Raw genomic sequence first — 23,559 nt, 5'->3', positions numbered from 1 at the left:
CCCGCCCGCTGGGCCCGCCTCCCGCGCTGTGATTGGCCGGCCTCTGCAGGCGCGTCACGATTGGCCTCCCTGCAGCCGTTGAGGTTTGAACTCGGAATTGCGGGCTCTGCGAGCGCCACGCCCGACTCCGAGGCGGGTTTCCGTCTCAGCCTGCCGCGGATTGGCTGCTTTGCTCGCCAGCTTGAAAACGATCTCGGTGTTTGGCGCGTATTGTGCCCCCCCCCCGTGTTTTCTTCCTCCCTTTTCTGCCGGTCGACCCCAGTCGAAGAAGCGGCGGGTGAGCGGTGTCCAGGCGTCCAGGTGAGGTGTGGTACGGATGGGAAGCGGGAAGTGAAAGGCTGAGAGTCGGGTGCGGGACGTGAGCCAGCCTGTGCCAGTGTGCCGTCGGCAGCGATGTCTGCTACGGATGTCCTTGAAATCTAATGTGGCAGTGAGTGTGACAGACCAGACATGGAACGTGTGGAATGGGCACATCGCCGTAACCTTACTACCCAGTCTATAAGTTTGTTTCGTTACGCGTCCCGTGAGACCGAGATTAGGAGAGTACAGAAGCAGACACGGGATGAATAAATAGATGTTAGTGTTCCTCGTGCATCCGGGAACCCCAATGCTGAACGAGGCGTTCTCTAAAGATCTTCTCCCTTTAAAATGGAAGCAACAAGGCTGTTTGTACACACTGATTGTCACTTAATAGTTCATTAATATTTAATTTTTTTGTTTTGTTGAGATAGCCCTTGACAGCCTCGTACTCACTGCAGCCACTCAGCAATCCTGCCTCAGGCAAGAGCTGGATTTATAGGCATGTACCACCACCGCCTGACTTAAATGCCTTTAACATAGTTCTTCATGTTGTGGTGACTCCAACCGTAACATTATTTCATTGATACTTCATAACTATGATTTTGCTACTACTGTTATAAATCTTTTTTTTTATGATCTTAGGAAACTCCTGTTAAGGAATCGAGGCACGAAGGTTGAGAATTTCTGGTTTAGACTGACTTTTTTGCTGTTTGCCTTCTAGGCCTGTGAGCCGGTGGGAGAAGGATGTCTCCCCAAAACTTCGAATTTCATCTGCCCTTATCTCCAGAGGAGTTGCTGAAAAGCGGAGGTGTGAATCAGTATGTTGTTCAAGAGGTATTGCCTATCAAGCATCTTCCATCCCAGCTTAGAGGTAAGACTCATGGCTACCAGTGAGCTTCAAGAGACAAACATCCTCTATGGAATTATATTGTTTCTGGTCTGCAGTTCTGTGACACTCCATCAGGGCAGGAAATGTACTGGACTGTCCTCCCTGAGCTATTCAAGAAACAGTCTCACGTAACCCAGTTACACTAGGGTTTCGTATTTTTACCCCTTATTATGAACCAATGTAAAGCCCTGGTAAATTGTTACACGAAGTATTTCTTCATACCAAGGTCCCTAATCTAATTAAGTGTCTTATTAAAGGAGAGCGTCTCGTCATGTGCTCCCATGACTCTAGTCCTTTATTATATTATGTGTTTTTTGCAATACACAGTAATACAAAAGCTTCAGGTGTGCCTGAGGCGTCTTGTGTCCAAAGTCATGGGATGGCTACAATGTCCCTTCAGCAAAACAATCACTGTTTTCCACAAGGATTCTTCAAGGTCAAAGCACTTATTAAAAAAAACAGCTGTTCATTCTAATGTCAACCCTGAATACAGTGACTGCTAAATTCCTACAACAACAACAAAAATAGAAGATGTATGAGGCTGCTGTTAGAGTAACACAACATTAGCATTTTATAGTAAATATATAAGTAGAAATACACCCTAAATAACAGCAATTACATAGCTAAGAATATAGTCCTTTATTACCAAGAATGATACTGTTCACAACTGTCTGTGCCATACTTTAATAGAATTTGAAGTGCAGAGTGAATGTGTTTGTACCACAAACCTTACAGATGCATAGTGTAAATGTAACAATGGTTACATCATTAGGCAATAGTAAGTTTTCAGTCCCATTATCGAGTAGGAATACCATATATGTGACTCTTCACTGACGGTGTGGCCTGTGATTGTATGCACAGTGTGGAACCCTCCTGAAAGACTGAAACAACTTGTATATTATCAGTAAGACTCCACAGTGCTTCTGTACTTCTTGGAATTGGTTCATGCTGGGTTGCTTAGGGAAGTACATATAGACCAAAGCTGCTGGAGCCAGTCTGCTTGGGTTTGACTTCTCGGCTGGTCTTATCTGGAACAAGTTACTTCTCTGTATGTCTTGGTTTCCTCTTCTAGAAAGACAAACAACCCAGTTCATCTAATCATTGACAGTAGCAGGGATGCTTAGTGACTCCAGTTTCTCTCCTATTGGAGGTGGCAGAAATGGGAAAAGGCATTTCTGTCTTGTGCTTTTTCTTTCTTTTTTGAGACTAGGACTCGTATAACCCAGATCAGTCTCAAATTGAATATGTAGCTGAATTTGAACTCCTGGTCTTCCTGCCCCTCCTTCTTATCTGCTGGGTTGGTTTCTCTTTTCAGGACTGGGGATTGAACCAAGGGCTTTGCATGTAGCAGATAAGTAATTTACCAAGTTACATCACCAGCCTCCCTTTGACATGGTCTTGTTGAGTTGCACTGGCTGGCCTTGAATTCACTTTGTAGTCCAGTAAGGCTCTTGAGTTTTCAATCCTCCTGCCTCAGCCTCCCTAGTGACTGGGGCTACCGGCCAGGAGCAACAGTGAATCTATCCAGTGCTTAGAGCTTGGATTTTTATAAACTGTTCTCCTATACAGTGAGCCAGGACTCCAAGAATTGTTGATTCTAGCTGCGTAGTGGTGGCACACACAATTGAGAGGCAGGTGGACCCCTGAGTTCAAGGCCAGCCTGGTCTACAGAGCAAGTTCCAGTAGAGCTAGGGTTATTACACAGAGAAACCTTGTCTCAAACAAACAAACAACAAAGGTTGATTCCAGTACCAAGCCAAGGGAAATATAAAGTAGCCCTGGGCCATCTTGTGGTGTGAGGAGGTAAGAAAGTGTTCATGACAAAATGTGGTGAGTGTGACTAAAGTACATGATACTTGTATGTGAAAATGTAATGAGCCAGGCGTGGTGCACACCTTTAATCCCAGTGCTTGCAGAGGCAGAGGCAGGCAGACCTCTGGGTTCGAGGCCAGCCTGATGGACCTTGTGAAGCCTTATCACCCCTCCAAAAGAAGAGCCTGCCTTTGCCTCCTCTGGGCTGGGATTAAAAGGGTGTGCCACCACGCCCACCTGACCCTCAACCTTTTCTTACATAAGATTCACATTAGCAGGTTTACAAACAGTAATGGAAATAGAAAATAACACAGTAATGTTTATATCAGGCAAGAAAATTCTACAGATGCTTGCCTTACCAAAAATGTGATTGAAGCAAGGGAGTAGCATAATTTCAAACTTATTTTTCCACAAAATACTGTCACATGTAGTTTAGCAGGATATATTCTCAGACCTGTGTCATTAGGCAATTTTGTTATTGTGTAAATTGTGTAAACATCATAGAGTAGGTGGCTGCTACATCACTGACCTTGTCATGTGTGCAGTCCTTTGTTGACTGAATGGTTATATAAAGGAGAAAAAAATACGGAGAAGTGGCAACACTGCCGAGCGATCAGTGTTAAGATATTGCCTCTTTCCTTGTTTTGTGGTTTTGATTTTGCTTAATGACAGGTCTCTCTGGTATCAACTCCCCCGCCCCCTCCACCTCCAAGGATTTCTCTGTGCATCCCTGGCTGTCCTAAAACTCTATTTATAGGCTAGGCTGGCCTCAAACTCACAGAGATCCAACTGCCTCTGCCTCCCAAGTGATGAGATTAAAGGGGTGTACCACCAACAGCTGGTGGTTGCAAGCCTTAATCCTCCTGCCTCAGCCTCCTGAGTTGCTGAGGTTATAGCTAGCTGTATACCACCATATCAGACTTATCATCTCCCTTTTGATACAATTGATGAGCCGGGCAGTGGTGGCGCATGCCTGTAATCCCTGCATTCCAGGAAGCACAGGAATTCAAATCCAGCCTGGTCTATAGAACAGAACCATGTGTTTAAAAAAAACACAAAACCTGGACAAGCAGTGGTGGCGTTTGCCTTTAATCACACCAGTACAGAGGCAGACGGATTTCTGTGAGTTCGAGGCCAGCCTGATTTACAGAGTTGAGTTCCAGGACAGCCAAGGAAGGCTACACAGAGAAACTTTGTCTCAAAAAGACAAAAGTTTAAAAAAAAAAACAACAAAGCAAAACAAAACAAGATCATGAAAGACAAAGACTGAAGATTCAGGAAACATGTCAACCAAATGCCTTCTGCATAGAAATAAAATTTACCAAAAAGTCCTCTTTCCTCTAAATAAAGCACACCCTTCATTTCCTAGCCTTTCAGTCAGCCTTCCGAGCGCGGGGACCCCTGGCTATGCTGGAGCACTTTGATACAGTCTACAGCATTTTACAGTAAGTGGAGTACGCAGCGGGGACTGCTGAAAGAACCGGAGGCTACTTCGGTGGTTTTTTATTTCTATTTTTTTGCATGTTAGTTTTGAAATTCCAAATGACAGGTTCTGATAATTGGCTGTGGGTGCTGACATCTGTAGTGAGCATTTGTCCAGCTTCCGTATTTATTGGGCAACTCCATGAGTGTTTTCACATGTTAGATTCCCTAGACCTGACCTATGAGAATGGGCTCTGCAGGCTCCTGTCTCACTCCCGCACTTTCTTTCCTTCTTAGTCACTTTCGAAGTGTAGATCCTGGCCTCAAGGAAGATACCCTGGAATTCCTGATAAAAGGTGTCGATGGGTTTGGGGGCTGGGACTGGAAGGTGTTGTGTTTAGCATTTCCTACATTTTTCAGCCATGTGATGATATCAAGGCTGTTGTGATTCAGTCGGTTTGGCTAAGTCCGGGGAACCTCTGACCTGTTGAGGGTCTGTAATCTTGGTGGTCGATACAGAGTAATGTGCGTTCACTGTAAGGGCGGACCAACAAAAGATTTCCTACTTCTGAACCTCCTCACTCCAGTAGGGGGTTCTCCAGGTGCCAGGGAGGACTTGTGGTAACTGGAATGGAAGTAGGAACAGGCTATATTCAAGATACAAGGGTCAGGGGTCCCAAAGGACTTAGCTGTGTCATAACCACTGAGAGATGACACACAGATCTTTGGTAATCTGATGGCTACAAGTGCTAAGTGTTTACAAGTTGGGGTACATAAAAGTCAATGAGACCAACTCCCAGATTCTGCCCCTCACAGTGGTATCCTGCCACTCCCAGGAACTTCCATCCATCCTGGATGATGCAACTCTGAGTGTATCAGATAGAAGTGCCCATCTCAATGCCCTCAAAATGAATTGCTATGCCCTGATACGCCTCTTGGAGTCCTTTGAGAATATGACCAGCCGGACAAGCCTCATCAACCTGGACGTGGGTGGGAAGGTAAAATGGGAATTCCTGGCCTATTTTACATGGGGTGGTAAGAGAATTGATGGGAAAGAAACCAGTGATTCTAGGATGTTTACTGTTCTTGTTTGGGGATTAGGAGGGAGTCCCCAAGTACCAGATCTCCTTCCCTGATAAAAGTGTGCATTCTAGAACCTGTAACCCTCTATGGAACTGCCTAGCCTTGCCTTGATACTGGATAGTGTGGGCGCACAGGCTAGATCATCTTTACTCTGTGATATCCACCCCAGGTGTCTGTACCATCACTTTAGGGAAAGAAGGCCCAGGCCAAGGCAGCCCATGGCTTTGACTGGGAGGAAGAGAGGCAGCCAGTTCTTCAGCTTTTAACCCAGCTGCTCCAGCTGGACATTCGTCACCTATGGAACCACTCCGTGATTGAAGAGGAGTTTGTCAGGTGGGTGGTTAGGTGGCTGCAGATGGTCCTGAGCTTAGAGGAATGAGACTCTGTTGCTAGATAGGCCTTTTGTTTTGTTTTGTTATTTTTGTGAAACTGTGTCTCATTGTGCAGCCCTGTCTGGCCTGGAATTCTCTATGTAGACTAAACTGGGTTTGAACTCACAGAGGTTCACCTGTCTTCACCTCCCAAGTACTGGAATTAAAGGCACATGCCACCAGAATGAATTCCTCATTGTTAATATCTGTATTTGTGGAAATGTGTTTTCTAAGAATCCCCTAGGTGTGTGGTGGGCATCATTATAGACACTGTATTTTAGAATAGAAGGTGTGCTTTTAGGTGGGAGTTGTTTTTTAGGTTGATCTTGCTGTGTAGCCCAGCTGGTGTTGAACTCACTACTAGTGAGTTTAGGCTAGCCTAGAATTCATAAAATTACCTCAAACTTCCCAAATGGTGGCGCTACCACTCCTGGCTGGCAGTGTTTAAAAATGGAAAATACATAGTATGTATTGTGTGTTAATATGGAGGAAGAGGCTAGAAAATTTGATAGGGAAGGGCTGTGATTTTTTTAAGTCAGCTGTTCCGGCAGGACCTCTTTGAGGTGGAGACACTTTAGCCAAGATCCGGAGGAAGTTAATGAGAGATGTGCGAAGAGTTCAAGGAACAGCAAGGATAAGAAAAGGGAAGAGCGAGTCCAGAGACCCTAAGGAGGGAGCTTTCCAGCAGGCACCAGTGCGGCCAGGCTTCCTTGGACCACCAGCTCCAAATCATGACAGGGAGTCTTATTAATTATGAAAGCTTGGCCTTAGTGTAGGCTTGTTCCCAACTAGCTCTTAAAACTTAAATTAGCCCATTTATGTTAACCTACATTCTCCACACTCTGCCGCGTAGCTTGTTCCCTCAGTATCACAGGTCCCACTTCTCTATGTCTGTCTGGTGAATCAGCACCCACCCCCCACACACCCCATTCTTCCCAGAGTTTCTGTCTCTGCCCGGAAGTCCCGCCTGCCCTTTCCTGCCTAGCTATTGGCCATTAAACCTATCAGAAGGTACCTTAGGCAGATGATGTAAAAACAGCAACACATCCTCACATGGAATGATTGAATATCCCACACCACAACAAGAGAGAGAAGGTGAGGGTGGGCTGGCGGGTCAGGCCACATTGCAGGGCCTGATAAGACTCGTGGTGACTTTGATCTATGCTCAGTGCCCGATGGTACCATTCACAAGCAGAGCAGTGACGTTATGTGACTATACTTTCTTGGAGTCATCCTGGTTATGAGATAGAAATAGACTGTAGAACAGCAGAGGGAGTGAGACCAGTCACCAGTTCAGTAATCAAGGCAATTCCGTGGAGTGGCATAGGGGATGGGGAGTAGTTGGATTCTTTTTCTTATGGTGTTGCAGGATCTGCTGACAGATTGGGTATGAAATGTGAGGGAAAATACAGTCAAGAACAACCATCCCAGGGTTGTGGCCAGAACATTTAGAAAAAAGGAGTTGCTGATAACGGAGGTATCGGGAGGTGGTGGGTATTTGGCAGGGGAGATCAGAAGTCCTGCTTTGGACATGGAGTTTGAGGTGCTGGTTAGACATCTGAGTAATGTAAGACTGGAAAGGAAATGAAGTGTGTGTTTGAAGGAGAAAGTGACTAGGTGTGGCAGTACATGCCTATTACCTATAATTTGAGAGGCTGAAGCAGATTTGCCAGGAGTTCAAGGCCAGTTTGGCTATTCTGTGAGCCACCAAGGCTACATAGCAAGACCTTGTCTCAAAAACTAAGTAGCCAGGCATAGTGGCACACACCTATAAGCCCAGCACTCAGGAGAAGCAGAGTCAGGTGTCTGTGAGTTCGAGGGCATCCTGGTTGACCTAGAGACTTCGTGGTTAGCCTGAGGCCTGGGGAGGTGCCTCAGTCGGCAAAGTGCTTACCATACCATCATGAGGATATTTAACCTTTGATCCTCAATGCCCATCTCAAACGCCAAACATGGCACAGTGTTGGGGAGGTGGGGACAAGCAGATAGGTCTCTGGAACTTCTGACCAGCCACCTGGTCCATGCAGTGAGCCCCAGGTCCCAGTGAGAGGCCCTGTCTCAAAAACCAAAGTAAATGTAAATGATCAGTTAGTTACAGCAGATGTAAATGCAAAGTCTGTTAGGTAAAGACTGAACTGATCGTTTTTAACAATGAGAAGCCTTCAGTAACCTTGCCCTACCATCTTGATTGATCATATTTTCTGGTTTCTTGTTAGAGAAACTGGCTGACATTTGCTAATCCAAAGGTAAAAATTCCCCCCAGGATTGCATTCTGTAAAGCACCTTGGTGTAGAAGGTGATTAGATTGAAAGAATGGAACTCTAGAAACCTTGATTTTGGACTTAGTAGCAACAGAATGAGTAAGGGAGCAGCCAGGGACTTGACTCCAGTGAGCTGATTTCTTTTTGTCCATCTTTTTTAGTTTGGTTACTGGCTGTTGCTACCGCCTTTTGGAGAATCCCACCATTAGTCACCAGAAGAACCGCCCCACCAGGGAAGCCATCGCACACCTGCTTGGGGTGGCCCTGGTCCGCTACAGTCATATGCTCAGTAAGTTGCCTCCACCTTGCTCCTGCCCCTGCTTTGCCATTTCTCCCGAATGCCTCACGGTGGTACTTCCCAGGTGCGACGGTGAAGATTATCCAGATGCTGCAGCACTTTGAGCACCTGCCGTCTGTGCTAGTGGCAGCTGTGAGTCTCTGGGCAACAGACTATGGGATGAAGAGCATCGTGGGGGAGATCGTAAGGTGACTGACTCCTCCTCCTCAGAGACCCTTTCTTCATGTGACGTTTGCTTCCTTCGTGTGCTAGCTGCCTGTCTTGACTTCCCTTGTTGGGAACCCAGCAATTGAGCTTTCTTGCCATATCTGCGTTTTCTTCAGAGAGATTGGACAGAAGTGTTCACAGGAACTGAGTCGAGACACAGCCGGGGCAAAGGGCTTTGCAGCCTTCCTCACTGAGCTAGCAGAGCGGATCCCAGCTGTCCTTATGTCCAGCATGTGCTTTTTGTTAGATCATCTGGATGGAGAGGTGAGTCTAGGGGTTGTAAGCCCATTGAAGCACCCCCCCTCCATTATAATGTGGTTCTGGGTAACAACCCAAAGACTTGTACATACTAATAATAAGCACATGATCTAAAAGGTGAGAATTTTGTTTGCTTTAAAATTTTTTAATAATTTTTAGTGTTTTTGCCTACATGTAAATTTATGCAGAGGAAAAGGGCAGAGACAGACACTTAAGGTTGTCCTTTGAGTCTGCAAATGTTCCATATAAACACACACATCAAACATACACACAACAGGATAAGAAGGAAAAGGGGCTTGCTTGGTAGCCTAGGCTGGCTCCCAAGTTCCAGAATTATGTGCGTTACCGTGCCTAGCCAAGGTTCATTTTCATTTTATATCTCTCCCCCTCCTCTACCCCCTTCCAGTGTCTTGTGCAGCCTAGGCTTGCCTCAAACTTGTTTAGCCAAGGCTGGTCTACTTTCCCAGCTCTGGAATGACAAACTTGTGTGCCCACACCTAGCTTCAAGGTTGCTTCTTGAGAAAGAAAGTAGCTTTCAGTTAGAATGGAAGTGTCCACCTGGAGCCTGAGACCCAGAGGACTTAGAAAGGAGAATCCTGGCCTAGGCTGCAAAGGAGGACTGTCCCCAGATTAGGTTTTCACACAAAGAAGATGGGCAGTCTGGATGGATCACTATGACAGTGTCTACAGAGAAGCACATAAAGGAGCCCTCTTACCGAATCTGGGTTTTATATCGCTTGGTTCTATGCAGTTCTGGTAGAAGAGATGACCACGCTGCACCTGTCTAGTGAGAGGGACTCGGGTTTGGTTCTCAGTCCCATCCAGTTCTTGGGCTGCAGCCTCTTGCTCCCATCTGGCTAGCATCGCTTTCTACAAACAATGAGCTTTCTCAACCAACCTGTGCTGTTCCTCTTCAATTCTTTTTCCTGGATGGTTACCTGGCTTCCTCCCAGACTAGTGTTGGGGGTTCCCAGGGAAATGTCAAAGACAGTTTGTTCATTGATCTAATTTTCTTTAACTTCTTGTGTGGTGCTCTGTTCTCTGGCTCTTGTCCTGGGGATGAGGGGGGAAATCCCCTGCCCTGCTCTCTACCAGATTGCATAACAGACTTCTTGGCACCAAGGCTGGTCTGTTCTTCTTTGTTACGAAGGAGTAGGAAGGAAAGTGAATCCTTATTCATAAAGTTTTATTGTAACAAGTCTTTCTTTCCCAAATACTGACATAGAGACTTATTAATTATGAAAGTTTAGCCTTAGCTTAGGCTTGTTTCCAACTAGCTCTTATAACTCAAATTACCCATATTTTAAAATCTATGTTCTGTCACATGACGACTTCTTCATACTGTCCATCCTTGCTTCTTCTGTGTCTCACTGGCATTTTTTTCACATGTCTAGATTCCTCCTCCCAGTTCCCCTCTCTGTGTGGAAGTCCTGCCTTTCCTCTCCTGCCTAGGTATTGGTCATTTAGCTCTTTATCAAACCTATCAGAAGGTCACAGCATGATCAGATATAAAGGATAATAAAAAATGTTTCTCAAATGTGCATTTATAGATATATCTGATTTTGTTTTTTAATTATATTATTTGCCAGGCATGGCACACATCTTTAATCCCAGCACCCAGGAGTCAGAGGCAGGTGGATCTCTGTGAATTTGAGGCCAGTTTGCTCTTCATACTCCTAGTCCAGACAGTGCTTCATAGTGAGACCTTATCTCAGAAGAAAAACAGTTACACGTTCATTTATTTACTTTGTGTGTATAATGTGTACATATATGTGGAAGTTGGTTCTCTCCCTTCACTGGTCATGGGAATCAAACTCGGGTCATCAGGCTTGGTGGTATCTAAGATTGCCCTTAGACTATAAGTGTGTCATGGGAATCGAACTCGGGTCATCAGGCTTGGTGGTATCTAAGATTGCCCTTAGACTATAAGTGTGATTATATATGAAACATAGATGTATTTCACATTTAGATTTAGTTTCCATCCCTAAGATACTATGTATATAGATATGCAAAATCCAAAATACTGTGTCCCAAGCATTTCAGATCAGGAATCACCAGACTTTGATTTTGGCTCTTATTTATTTATTTGTTTTCTGGCATTCTCTGAGAAGATGAATCCCCTCAGAACTCATCATCTTCCTGTGACCCTGAGGATAAACACCTAGGCAGTTGGCCAGGAAAATCACAGCTTAGCACAAGGAATGGCAACCTTGATGAAGGGCAGAAGACTGAGGGAAAGGCATATGTGTATAGAAGTGGAGAGGTCTGCTTCAACTTCGTGTCTCCCTCTAGAATTACGTGATGCGCAATGCTGTGCTCGCAGCCATGACCGAGGTGATACTGCAGGTCCTGAAAGGAGACCAACTGGAAGAAACGGCTCGAGAAACCAGAGATCAGTTCCTGGACATCTTGCAAGTTCATGGCCATGATGTCAACTCCTTTGTTCGAAGCCGTGTTTTGCAGCTCTTAACACGGATTGTCCAACAGAAGGTAAACAACCTTCTCTATGTTGAAGCTCTTACCAAAGTAAAGAGAGAAATCTAGCTGAGCATTGTGGCATGCCTATGATACCAGAACTTGGGAAGTAGAGGTAGGAGGAGGGTCAGTAGTTTCAGATCATCCTTAGCCACATAGAAAGCTGGAAGACAGCTGGGATATACGAGACCTTGACTCAATTTAAAAAAAGAAAGAAAAATGTTTTTTATTGTATGTGTATGGGTGTATTGCTAGCTTGTGTCCATGTACCACATGTGTATGGTACCTGTGGAAGCCTGAAAGCCTCTTATTCCCTGGGACTGGAGTCACAGACAGTTGTGAGCTGCCATGGGTGCTGGGAATTGAACCCAGGTCTTCTGGTAGAATAGCCAGTATTCTAAACCTCTGAGCCATATCTCTAACTCCTGAAAAAAGTGGAGTTTGTTTGTTTGTTTTGTTTTGTTTTTTTAAATAGACACAGAATCTGGTAACTGCCCCAAGAAGAGTCTAAACTTGAGATTCTTACTACCAGTAATAAAAGTCTGCCATGGGGGGCTGGAGAGATGGCTCATCAGTTAAGAGCACTCATTGGCTGCTCTTCAAAGGTCCTGAGTTCAATTCACAGCAACATGGTGGCTCACAACTACCTATAGTAGGATCTGATGCCCTCTTCTGTCATGCAGGTATACATACAGAGCACTCATTACATAAAATATAAATAAATAAAATTAAAAGAAATAAAAGTCTTCTCTTAAAAGAATGGTGCTGCTTTGGTTAAGGACTACAGTGCATTGCTATTCACATACTTTATAACCCACAAAAAAGCTTCTTTAGAATGAGCGGGTAGCTTAGGTTAAACTCATGGGTGTCTTCAAACTTTGGGCATTACAACTTGCCATTGTCATCTACCAAGTTCATACCCATGAACAATACAAAATGAAAAGTTATAAAAAGAAAAATCACAACAAAATACCATAGTATTTTAAGTAGGATTAAAATTTTGTGTTGAGCCAAATATGTAGCTGCCCTCCACGGGGTGTGGCCCATAGGCTGCAGTTGTTGATTCTCCTTCTGTTCATCTAGGTGCTCCCCCTGACCCGTTTCCAGGCAGTGATGGCCTTAGCAGTGGGACGTCTGGCAGACAAATCAGTGCTTGTGTGTAAAAATGCCATCCAGCTGCTGGCCAGCTTCGTAGCCAATAATCCCTTTTCCTGCAAGGTAAGTAAACATGATGCGTGCAAGAGGAGTGAAATTGAAACGGATGGAATTATGTATGTTAGTGACCTGATGTGCATTCTAACTTGACAGCTTAGTGACACTGACCTTGCTGGACCACTGCAGAAGGAGACCCAGAAATTACAAGAAATGCGAGCAGCCCAGAGGCAAAGTACAGCTGCTTGTGAGTAGTCTGACTTGCTTTCTCCCTGAGGTCATAAAGCCTAAGAGAGACTAAACGAGACTCCCATTCAGCTGCAGCGCTAGACCCAGAGGAGGAATGGGAAGCCATGTTACCAGAAGTGAAGTCTACCCTGCAGCAGCTTCTAGAGCTTCCCCAGGAAGAAGGAGACCAACAAATTGCTGACTCAGAGACTGCGGAGGAGGTGAAAGGTCGCATCCGTCACCTGCTTGCCAAAGCTAGTTACAAGTATGTGAAAGACTAAGGTGTTCTCTGCAGCTCTGTGTAGACCAAGTTTCCTTCGGACTGTCAGCTCACAAAAAAAGACAGACTTATTAATTAGAAAGCTCAGCCAATAGCCGAGGCTTGTTTCTAACTAGCTCTTATAACTTAAACTTATACATTTCTGTTCATTTGCTTTCTTATCTCCGTAATGCCCAGCCTGCTTGTCTGTATCCAGCTGGCGAGTCCGCCTTCTTCCTAGCATCTGTGCCCTGAAAGTCCTGCCTATCTATTGGCCGTTCAGTTTTTTATTAAACCAGAGTGATGCATCTTCGCTGTGTACAACACTATTATTCCACAGCGGGTCTGTATGGATTTAGAGTTGACCTTTGAGAGACTTATGATGAATCCTTAAAAATTATTAGTACTAAGCCAGGCTGTGGTGACGCACACCTTTAATCCCACCCAGCACTTGGGAGGCAGAGGCTGATGGATCTCTGAGTTCGAGGCCAGCCTGGTCTATAGAGCGAGTTCCAGGACAGCTGGGACTACACAGAGAAGCTCCCCTCAAGTCCCCCCCCCCCAAAATGATTTGTACTTAAGTATGCTGCTTCCAGAGGTAATATTTTTACTCTAGTGATGTCTGATCAAATGCATATTTTGAAACTGCCTTTCTACTTTTTTGTTTTGTTTTTGTTTGTTTTCGAGACAGGGTTTCTCTGTAGTTTCAGAGCCTATCCTGAAACACAGCTGCCTGCCTCTGCCTCCTGAGTGTTAGGATTAAAGGCATGCTCCACCACCGCCAGACATCTTTCTACTTTTTAAATTATTTAAGAAACTCCTCAGGAGCTCAGTCTATGGCACGGACCTGTAATCCAAATTACTTGAGAAACTAAGTCAGGAACGACTTAGTTTCTATCTCAGTTTAAAGAAAGCTGGGGATGTGTCAGTGGTGGAACACTAGCATGCTTGAGGCTCTGGGTTCAATCCCCAGGACCAGATAAGCAAAACAAAAGGCCATTCCCAGGCCTGGGGGTCTAGCTCAGTGTTGTATCCAAGGCCCTGCATTTGGTTCCTAGCATTTCACAGACAACTAAGTGAACCTGGTATGATGGTGCATGCCTATTATTAATCCCAGTACTCAGGAGGCAGTGGGAGGAGGATGCTGCCAGTTCAAAGCTAGCAAGGTCTAAAGTGCTCCCTCACAGTCAGGGCTTTGTAGTGAAGCTTTATCTCGAAGGTGAAGGGGATGGAGATGTAGCTCAGCTGGTAGGTGAGAGCGCTCACCTCAGATAGGAACCTTAGCTTCAGCTCCCAGCACGGCATAAACCAGAGGTGGTGTCACCTGCCGCCTTTTGTTTTTCTTGACAGACACGAAGCCCAGGGGCTTGCATGTGCACAGCATATGCTCTACTGCAGAGCTGTGCCTCCCAGCCACGCCCTGGCTACACAGATGTTATTGTGGGGCAGCAGCACTTGTGGTAATCCCAAGGTTTAGGGAGTCTTGGGCGGAAGGAGTGGGAGTTGAAGGGCAGCCGGAGATACATAGGGAGTTTCATGGTCATTCTGATTACATTGTAAACTCTGTTTCAAGAAAAGAGCCTCATTGTGTGGTTAAGCCATAAAAGTAACATCTTATTGAAAGTCTGTTGACGCCCAAACATAGTAGGTTTTTACACAGGTGTTTGGAGTAGGCATTTTGGTTTTTCAAGACAGGGTTTCTCTGTAGCTTTGGGGCCTGTCCTGAAACTCGCTCTGTAGACCAGGCTGGCCTCAAACTCATAGAGATCCGCCTGCCTCTGCCTCCCGAGAGTGCTGGGATTACAGGCGTGCGCCACTAACTCCCAGCTGCTCAGCTTTTTAAGCATGAGGTGAATCCCTTCTCTTTAGGATACTGCGTGAAATCGTGAGGTAGGATCCCTTCAAAGGTTTCAGTGACACTCTTCTGGGTGCCGACTGGTGACAGGCTCGTATTCTTTCAGGCAGGCTATTATTCTCACTCGAGAAGCCACCAGCCGCTTCCAAGAGTCTGAACACTTCCGTCACACAGATCTAGAGGAGACCAGCTTCCTGAGTCTCCTGGGAATTATCTTCAAAGGTAACCCTTTCAGTCAGCAAAGCACAGCCTCGGGCTGGAGGAGGCTGGGAGGGGCTGACACTGCTGCTCTGGAAAGGCAGAGGCCTGGTCATAGGGTGCCTGTGCAAGCCAGAGGGGTCTGCAGGGATCTATTAAGAAATGAACCAAATGTGTTAGAATAGGTTCTAACTTCATACTCTTACAATGTGGAAAGAAATATCCAGGGATGTTGGTACCCATTGGATTCCCCAGGTACACCTGGGCAAAACTTCTTGTACCTCTCAAATTTCTAGGCCCTGCAGCTTCCACACAGGAGTCTCATGGGGACACAGTCCCAGCACCAACTGACAGTAAAGACACTCCCAGTGTGTCTGAGCCTGAGGTATCCCAGAGAAACGACGAGCTGGTGAAGCAGGAGATGCTGGTGCAGTACCTGCAGGATGCCTACAGCTTCTCCCAGAAGATCACAGAGGCCATCGGCATCATCAGCAAGATGATGTATGAAAACACAACCACAGGTAGGCCAGGCTCCGCAGAAAGGACTGGTCTTAGCGTTGGAAAATGATCCTGCCTGCTCGTATTTCTTGATGCCTGCACTTTTATTATTATTATTATTATTACTTTTTAAGATTTTATTTACTTTTATGTGTGTTTCGCCTGCATGTATGTGTACCACATGCATGTTTGGTGCCTGTAAAGAGCAGAAGGAGTCAGATCTCTGGAACTGGAGTTAGGCTATGTTGAGAGCCACCATGTGGGTCAGAGTAGCCAGTGCTCTTAACTCCTGAGCTATCATCCAGCCCCTGAGGCCTGCACTATTGAAAGTCAGGGAATGTTTACCTAGTTTAGCCAGTGTCATGACAAGGCATTATGGCAGTCATTCTCAGGGACAATGACAGTGGCCTCTATTTTCATTTTGCTGTGTTAACAGGGATTCTATCTATGAGTATTGTGATATTTGTCAAGAAGATGGGTGACATTTGTATTTGTTCTCAGTGGTGCAGGAAGTGATTGAATTCTTTGTGATGGTGTTCCAATTTGGGGTGCCCCAGGCCCTGTTTGGGGTTCGCCGCATGCTGCCTCTCATCTGGTCTAAGGAGCCTGGTGTCCGGGAAGCTGTGCTGAATGCCTACCGCCAACTCTACCTCAGCCCAAAAGGGGACTCAGCCAGGTATAGGGGTTCCTTGTCTTGGTTACCTTTTCTCAGGTCAGCTTCTCGGGGATTTCCTAGTGTCCTGAAGGCTATTCTTGCAGGGGACTTCTGAACTGCTCCATACCAGGCCCAGGGTCCGACTTCCACCGAGGTCTACTCCAAGCAGTTATCTAACCTAACAGCCTGTTTTCCAAGGTCAGCTTCCCACTCATAGTGACCACTGATCTCTACTGTTCCCACAGAGCCACGGCCCAGGCCCTCGTACAGAACCTCTCTTTGTTGTTAGTGGACGCCTCTGTTGGGACCATCCAGTGCCTTGAGGAAATCGTAAGTCTTCTACTCTTTCCATTCAGCAGTTATAATTAGCGGCTGTTTCCTGTGTGCAGAGATCTGTTCAGCCCCACAGAGAGTTGAGATTAGTTGCTTTCCCATTCCCAGTTTGGGATTTGCTACTTTGTTTGAGGCTGTCCTCTCACTGTGTGGTCCTGGCTGGCCTCAAACCCCCTAAGGTCTCATGTTGTCTCCAGACAAGTAAACCAACAGGGAACTGTTTTTTGAAGCTGAATTATTTTTCTTTTCTCCTCAGCTCTGTGAGTTTGTGCAGAAGGATGAGATAAAACCAGCAGTGATCCATTTGCTATGGGAGCGGGCCACGGAAAAGGTCCCCTGCTCTCCTCTGGAGCGCTGTTCCTCTGTCATGCTGCTTGGCATGATGGCACGGTGAGGCTCGGGCAGAAAGCAAGCAGAGTGGGAAGGGAAGGAGGGTCTGAGAAGCCCTTTCTTCCCTTCACTCCAAAGTCAGCCAGTTGAGCTTTCTTGGGGTCGGCTGCTGGATGGAGAGAGCACCCTACATGTGTAGTAGAAATAGTCACTAGCACAAGGGGATCCAGGGACCTGGCCCGAGTCAGGGCCTTTCTGTAGTGCGTCAGGGCTCTAGGAACCCCACAGCGGTTACTGGGACCTTCCCGCACTCCCGTTATCTACCGTGGAATCCTGCCCAGGGCTGCCTTTAACTCTTGTTTTCCTTTCCCTAGAGGAAAACCAGAAATCATAGGAAGCAATTTAGACACTCTGGTGAAGGTAGGGCTGGATGAGAAGTTCCCACAGGACTATAGGCTGGCCCAGCAGGTGTGCCTTGCCATTGCCAACATCTCGGACAGGAGGAAGGTAGGCGATGGGGGTGACTGGCTCAGCTGAGGAGCATGCAGAGCCTCCTGTCGGCATTCTCCACCCTGACATCTTGTTTTTGTCTCAGCCTTCCCTGGGTGAACGTGAGCCTCCCTTCCGGCTGCCTCAGGAACACAAGTTGTTTGAGCGACTTCGAGAGATGGTCACAAAGGGTGAGCTATCAAAGGGGCCTGAAGTGTGTGTGTCTGGGTCCTTTCACTGCACTGATCAACCACGCCTTTCTCCTAGGCTTCGCACATCCAGATCCCCTCTGGATCCCTTTCAAAGAGGTGGCAGTGAGCCTCACCTACCAGCTGGCAGAGGGCCCTGAGGTGATCTGTGCCCAGATGCTACAGGGCTGCGCAAAGCAAGCCTTGGAGAAGCTTGAGAAGAGCACCTCCGAGGAGGACCCCAGTAAGTGGGCAGAGGGTTGATGGCTCGGGCCCAGAGGCAGCCAGCCTGTGTCGTTTTCCCTAAGGGTGAGGTGTCTCAGCCCGCACTCATTCTGGTTCACCGCCACGTCTCCCACCCCACCCCGTCCCTAGCTTGAGTGGCGCATGATAAGGAGGGGATCTGGAAGTTTAATGGCACTTGACTATGCCTTTGCTCTTCCCTCACATCAGAGGAGACTGTCCCCATGCTCCCCACATTCCTGCTGATGAACCTGCTGTCACTGGCTGGGGATGTGGCCCTCCAGCAGCTGGTCCATTTGGAACAAGCAGTGAGTGGAGAGCTGGGTCGGCGGCGTGTTCTGCGGGAGGAGCAGGAGCACAGGACCAAGGAGCCCAAGGAGAAGGTGAGTGAGTGACTAGGTGATGGGCTCCTGTCCCCAAGCATTTCCCAGGTTTTCATGACCTCAGCTCAGGACATTTCTTCCCAGGGGAATCTCTGCTTCTCTATTAAAAGTGAAGAACCTGCCTCTTTGTCGCTACTCCCCTGGAGAAGATGGGCATCAAGGAACATGGCATGGGTCTGTCCATGCTCATCCAGTAGGGGGTGTAGGTACAGACTGACTTGTATACCTTAAACTAGGGTAGTGGCCACATCTGAGGCACTGTTTCTTTGAGCACATACATAACATCCCCTCTTCTTATCAGCCTGTGTTACTAGCCTGTCACCCAGTGAGATCCTGTGTCCTCTATGCTAAAGGTATATTTGTCATAGACAAGACAGTCTTGCAACAGTGTGGTGAAGTGACCTTGAACCAATGTCGGGTTGGACACAGACCATCTATTTGCCATTTACAGTCAGTTATGTCTTCGGAGGAAAGGGGAGTAGAGATCTTAAACCTATGAGGGGACCTGTATTCCCTCCTCCACTCGTGAATTCTTTCTCCCTATGGACATGTTTGGCACCCCGTGGGTGATTTTATAAACTTCATCTTTAGATCTCTTCATGCAAATGAAGTGTTATGCTAGAATCAAAAATGATGTCTTTGAGGTAGGGAGATGGCTCAGAGGTTAAGAGCATTTCCTCTTGAAGAGGACCTGGGCTCAGATCCAGATCATACATGACAACTCTCAGCCATCGGTAACTCCAGCTCCAGGGGAATCCAGTGCCCGTGCTGACCTCCGTGTGCAGTGCACACATGTGGTACCCTTATATACATACAGGGCAAGGCACTGTAAAAATAAAACGTTTTAAATTTGTCTTAAAGCAGGATGAAGTGATATAGACCTTTATCCCAGCTTAGGAGACTGAGGCATGCAGATCCCTGTGAGTTCGTGACCAGCCTGGTCTACGTGGAGAGTTTCAGGACAGCCTGTGCTACATAAGAGCCTGTCTTAAAAAAGAAAGGTGATCACTGACATTCCCTGGCTTCTTTCCCTTCAGAATACAAGCTCTGAAACAACTATGGAGGAAGAGATGGGGCTGGTCGGGGCCACTGCAGATGACACAGAGGCAGAACTAATCCGTAGTATCTGTGAGAAGGAGCTGCTGGACGGTAAGAAAAAGGGCTCTGTGTCCTTTGCCCCAGTTAGTGCGATCTGTCCCAAACCTGGAGCTGTTCTTCCAACAGGCAGTCAGGTGCTCGCTGCCTTTGTTCCGCTGCTGCTTAAGGTCTGCAACAACCCTGGCCTCTACAGCAACCCAGCCCTCTGCGCCACGGCTTCACTGGCCCTTGGCAAGTTCTGCATGATCAGGTAGGCCCAGTTGGTTTCCTCTGCAGGAAGATGAAACGACACAGCTTTCCTGCTGCCCTAATGATTCTCTCTTTGCCCTCAGTGCCACTTTCTGTGACTCCCAGCTTCGTCTTCTGTTCACCATGCTTGAGAAATCTTCACTCCCCGCTGTCCGCTCTAATCTCATGGTTGCCACTGGGGATCTGGCTATCCGCTTCCCCAACCTGGTGGATCCCTGGACTCCTCATCTCTACGCCCGGTAAGAGATCCTCGCACACCAGTGAGAGTTCTACTCTGCAGTGAGTCACAGCTCTTCCCCTGGCCTGTGGCAGTGCCTTGATTATCTGCCAGCTCCTCACCCTGTACAAGAGGGCCCTAAATGGACACTGGAAGTTAAGCATCCTTCTAAAATCTTGCCTACAAGTCTTGATGATTCTCCCTGACTCCAGCCTTCCATTCAAAACAGCCTTGGAGCCGCTTCTGGAGTGGCATGCTGTAGAGCAGTGGGTCCTTGCATCGGCCTTCGTATAGGTCTTAGGTATAAACGAGTTCCTGATGTCAGTGACTAGAGCTTGTTTTCCTAGCCTCCGAGACCCAGCTCAACAAGTGCGGAGGACGGCGGGGCTGGTGATGACACACCTGATCCTGAAGGACATGGTGAAAGTCAAGGGCCAGGTGAGCGAGATGGCAGTGCTGCTCATCGACCCTGTGCCCCAGATTGCTGCCCTGGCCAAGAATTTCTTCAATGAGCTCTCCCACAAGGTGAGAGGAGCAGCCTAGAGCTTTCTGCAGAGGGCGTGTGTAGAACACACACACACCTCTCATTTGTGTGCTTTTCTCCTGCAGGGCAATGCGGTCTATAATCTCCTTCCTGATATCATCAGCCGCCTGTCAGACCCAGAGGGTGGGGTAGAAGAGGAGCCCTTCCACACAATCATGAAGTATGGCTTTCTAGACCTACAGGGGTGTAGCGAGGTTTGGGAGGTGTGTGTGTGACAGACTTAGTTAGGAACCAGACACACTTTTTTGAGGGGATGGGATGTCTTTTTTTTTTTTAAGTTAGAAACAAGCTTGCTTCACATGTCAATTCCAACTCCCTGTCCCTCCCCTCCTCCCCTGCCCTTCCCGACAGACCCCCTAGCCCCCCACCCAATCTCCACTCCAATCCCCAGGGAGGGTGAGGCCCTCCATGGAGGATCTCCAGAGTCTGTCATTTCATCCAGGGCCTAAGCCTTCCTCCAAGAGTCCAGGCTGCGAGAGCATCCCTCATTGTAGGATGGGCAGCCAAAGTCCGTTATACCAACCAGACACACTTTTATTCCCCTCCCATACTGATTGGTTGGTTGGTTATGGTGGGCTAAGAATGAATAAGAAAGAACGCAGGGCCTAGCATAGGTCAGGCAAGCACTCTTGCCACTGTCTTCGGCCCCAGATGTACCTTCTCCAAAAACAACTTGACCCCTAATTGTGTTTCCCATGAGAGTGATGATACTTGCTTCCTGTTCTTGAGGCTCTTAACTAGGGTAGGTCAGGCTCCCGGTATGGTGGGTGTCTAGTAGCAGTCTCTAGATGGCAGCTGTTGTTATCTGCATTCTCAGTAAATGGAAGGGGACTAAAGGGACAGTGGTAGGCCATGGCCAAGACCATTCTTCTAAAGCAAGGACAGAGGGGGGTGGCTTTGATGTAGAAGTTGGGAATAGAGCTTTCCTGGCCAGTCACACACTCCCCTCCTCACAGGCAGCTCCTCTCCTACATCACCAAGGACAAACAGACTGAGAGCTTGGTGGAGAAGCTGTGTCATCGGTTCCGCACAGCCCGGTATGCTGCCACGTTGGGAGGTCTTTGTGCCAAGAGGGACTCTTTCCTTTAAAGAGTGGTGCCCCTGTACCAAGGGAGACTGAAGCGGGAGGGCATGCCTGCCTCACAAAGTCCCTCCCTTGTGCAGAACTGAGCGGCAGTACCGGGATCTGGCCTACTGTGTGTCCCAGCTGCCCCTCACAGAGCGAGGCCTCCACAAGATGCTGGACAACTTTGACTGCTTTGGAGATAAACTAGTAGATGAATCTGTCTTCAGTGCCTTTTTGTCCGTTGTGGGCAAACTGCGTCGTGGGGCCAAGCCTGAGGGCAAGGTGGGTGGTGCAGGGTCACTGGCCCTGTGGGTTCCAGTGCCGTGAGCACAGTCTGTTCTCCCTGAGGGTTAGGGGCCAGCCTCACTACAGCCATTTAACTAGAGTGACTTGAGACCAGACCCTTCTATGTCCACTTCCTGGTCCCTTTCTCGGATTTATCTTATTTTATATACAGTAGTATTTTGCCTGTGTGTGTGTCTATGTGAAGGTGCCAGATCCCTGGAACTTGAGTTAAGGACAGTGTGAGCTGCCATGTGGGTGCTAGGAACGGAGCCCAGGTTTCCTGCAGGAGCAGCCAGTGCCATCTCTAGCCCCCAGTAAAGGCCAGTTTCTGCTTGAGACATGGTCTTTCTGTGTAGCTCTAGCTGGCTACAGTAGACCAGACTGGCCCCAAATTCACAGATTCCCCTGCCTCTGCCTCCCATGTGCTGGTAGGAAATGTGTACCCCACATGCTCTGCTTAGAGTAGTTTCGTGTTTAAAGCAAAACTAAGTAAGTAGAGTCCCCGTTTGGTCCTGTCCTCTGCTCCATCTCCTTCATATCCTTGGGTACCGTGGTCTTAGTCTACATTGAGCTGATGAATGAATGTGATTGAGTGACTGAATGAATGACAGATCAGCACCCAAAGTCCACAGTTCACACTGATACTGGGTTCACTGTACAGTGGCACATACTTGTCACCACAGTGTCATAGTGGACATTTTCATTACCCTAAGGCCACATCACCTCTGTGGTGGTGTCACTCAGTGGTAACCTCACCATATATGGTGATTTCATATTGGCTTCTTTTACTTAGGATAAACATTTGAAGTCTGTTTCTTTATGTCTGTCTTAAAGAAGGGAGCTAATGTTTCCAGTGCTGTTTTCACCTTTTTTCTCTAGACTACCATAGATGAATTCGAGCAGAAGCTTCGGGCCTGTCACACCAGGGGCATGGATGGAATAGAGGAGCTCGAAACTGGCCAAGGAGGCAGCCAGCAAGCCCTGTCTGCCAAGAAACCCTCTGCCGGTATGAGACAAGCCCACAGTGGGACTCCCTTCACTCATTTATTTTTTTCTTTGTGCTTGGTTTCTGTTTTTGAAATCATGTCTCCCTGCCATTTCTAGTCTCAAGGCGACAGCCTCTGACTTCTGTAGATTCAGACAACGACTTTGTCACACCTAAGCCTCGACGTACCAACCATCGTCGTCCAAACACTCAGCAACAAAAGTCCAAGAAGAAGAAAGTCAAAGTTGTCTTTTCAAGTGATGAGACCAGCGAGGATGGTATGACTCGATTGCCTTGGGGTCCCCTTGGGGCTTGCCTGGGTGTGGAGTTACTCTTCTTGGTAATATCTTCCCCACTGTGCAGGTACCTGGCTGACCTCCGCAGTGTGCTTTGCAGCTCTATTTATGTTTTAAGATCCACTTTAGAGCATCTTTGTGACTCAGCTTTTGTTCCTATAATCCTTTGACTAGAACTTTCAGCGGAAATGACAGAAGAAGAGACACCCAAGAGAACCACCCCGATCCGCAGGTCATCTGCCCGAAGACACAGGTCCTAGGAGCTGCCTTCTCCTATCTATTCCCATCCCTGCTGTGCAGGGTACCTTATTGGATGCCTTTGAATTCACTTCCTCCCTTGTAGAAGTGTTTGCTGCCGCCTTGTTTTTAGCATGTAAATGGTCTTTGCACTCAAGCCCTTCCCTTAGAGCCCATCTGACTGCCGCTTTCACTTTCCAAGAAACACTTCATGTTTTCTAAGAATAAATGTTTTTACATACTTTTAAGCATTCTGTCCTATGCTGGTCTCTGTTTCATCTTTCACTTAGCCCAGACTCAGTGATAGAGGGTTACCAAACCAGAGAGAAGGAAGATAGATAGGCAGCCCAGGCATCCTGGGCTGTCTCTGGTCTTCATGTCTCCTCATCTGGCCC

General features: G+C 47.3%; 1 protein-coding gene and 1 non-coding gene across 3 annotated transcripts; both read left to right on the top strand.

Moving 5' to 3' along the window:
• The first annotated feature begins 22 nt into the window (after positions 1–22).
• On the top strand, positions 23–23,412 carry Ncapd2 (non-SMC condensin I complex subunit D2). 2 transcript variants are annotated; one of them, XM_040737794.1, is made up of 32 exons: positions 23–300; positions 1,022–1,171; positions 4,371–4,446; positions 4,721–4,779; positions 5,240–5,421; positions 5,697–5,839; positions 8,300–8,427; positions 8,501–8,624; positions 8,760–8,907; positions 11,194–11,391; positions 12,460–12,594; positions 12,685–12,775; positions 12,847–13,021; positions 14,977–15,092; positions 15,365–15,589; positions 16,068–16,242; positions 16,467–16,551; positions 16,811–16,944; positions 17,259–17,391; positions 17,480–17,564; positions 17,641–17,805; positions 18,015–18,187; positions 19,225–19,336; positions 19,412–19,535; positions 19,618–19,773; positions 20,099–20,276; positions 20,361–20,455; positions 21,252–21,332; positions 21,460–21,643; positions 22,526–22,652; positions 22,751–22,909; positions 23,102–23,412. In XM_040737794.1, exons 2-32 carry the CDS (start codon positions 1,045–1,047, stop codon positions 23,185–23,187), a joined length of 4,179 nt encoding a protein of 1,392 aa, XP_040593728.1. In that variant the 5' UTR covers positions 23–300; positions 1,022–1,044; the 3' UTR covers positions 23,188–23,412. The 2 variants fall into 2 exon arrangements, with proteins under 2 accessions (XP_040593728.1, XP_040593729.1); XM_040737795.1 differs by lacking the exons at positions 23–300; positions 1,022–1,171; positions 4,371–4,446 and having other exon boundaries at positions 5,260–5,421.
• On the top strand, positions 4,843–5,165 carry LOC121137372. Its single transcript, XR_005874624.1, has one exon. It is a non-coding gene; the product is annotated as a small nucleolar RNA U85 (small nucleolar RNA).
• Positions 23,413–23,559: the final 147 nt, after the last annotated feature.

Source organism: Mesocricetus auratus, unplaced genomic scaffold (genome assembly GCF_017639785.1).
Source record: "Mesocricetus auratus isolate SY011 unplaced genomic scaffold, BCM_Maur_2.0 Super-Scaffold_100676, whole genome shotgun sequence".
NCBI lineage: Eukaryota > Metazoa > Chordata > Mammalia > Rodentia > Cricetidae > Mesocricetus > Mesocricetus auratus.
This window is presented reverse-complemented; position numbering and strand designations above follow the sequence as displayed.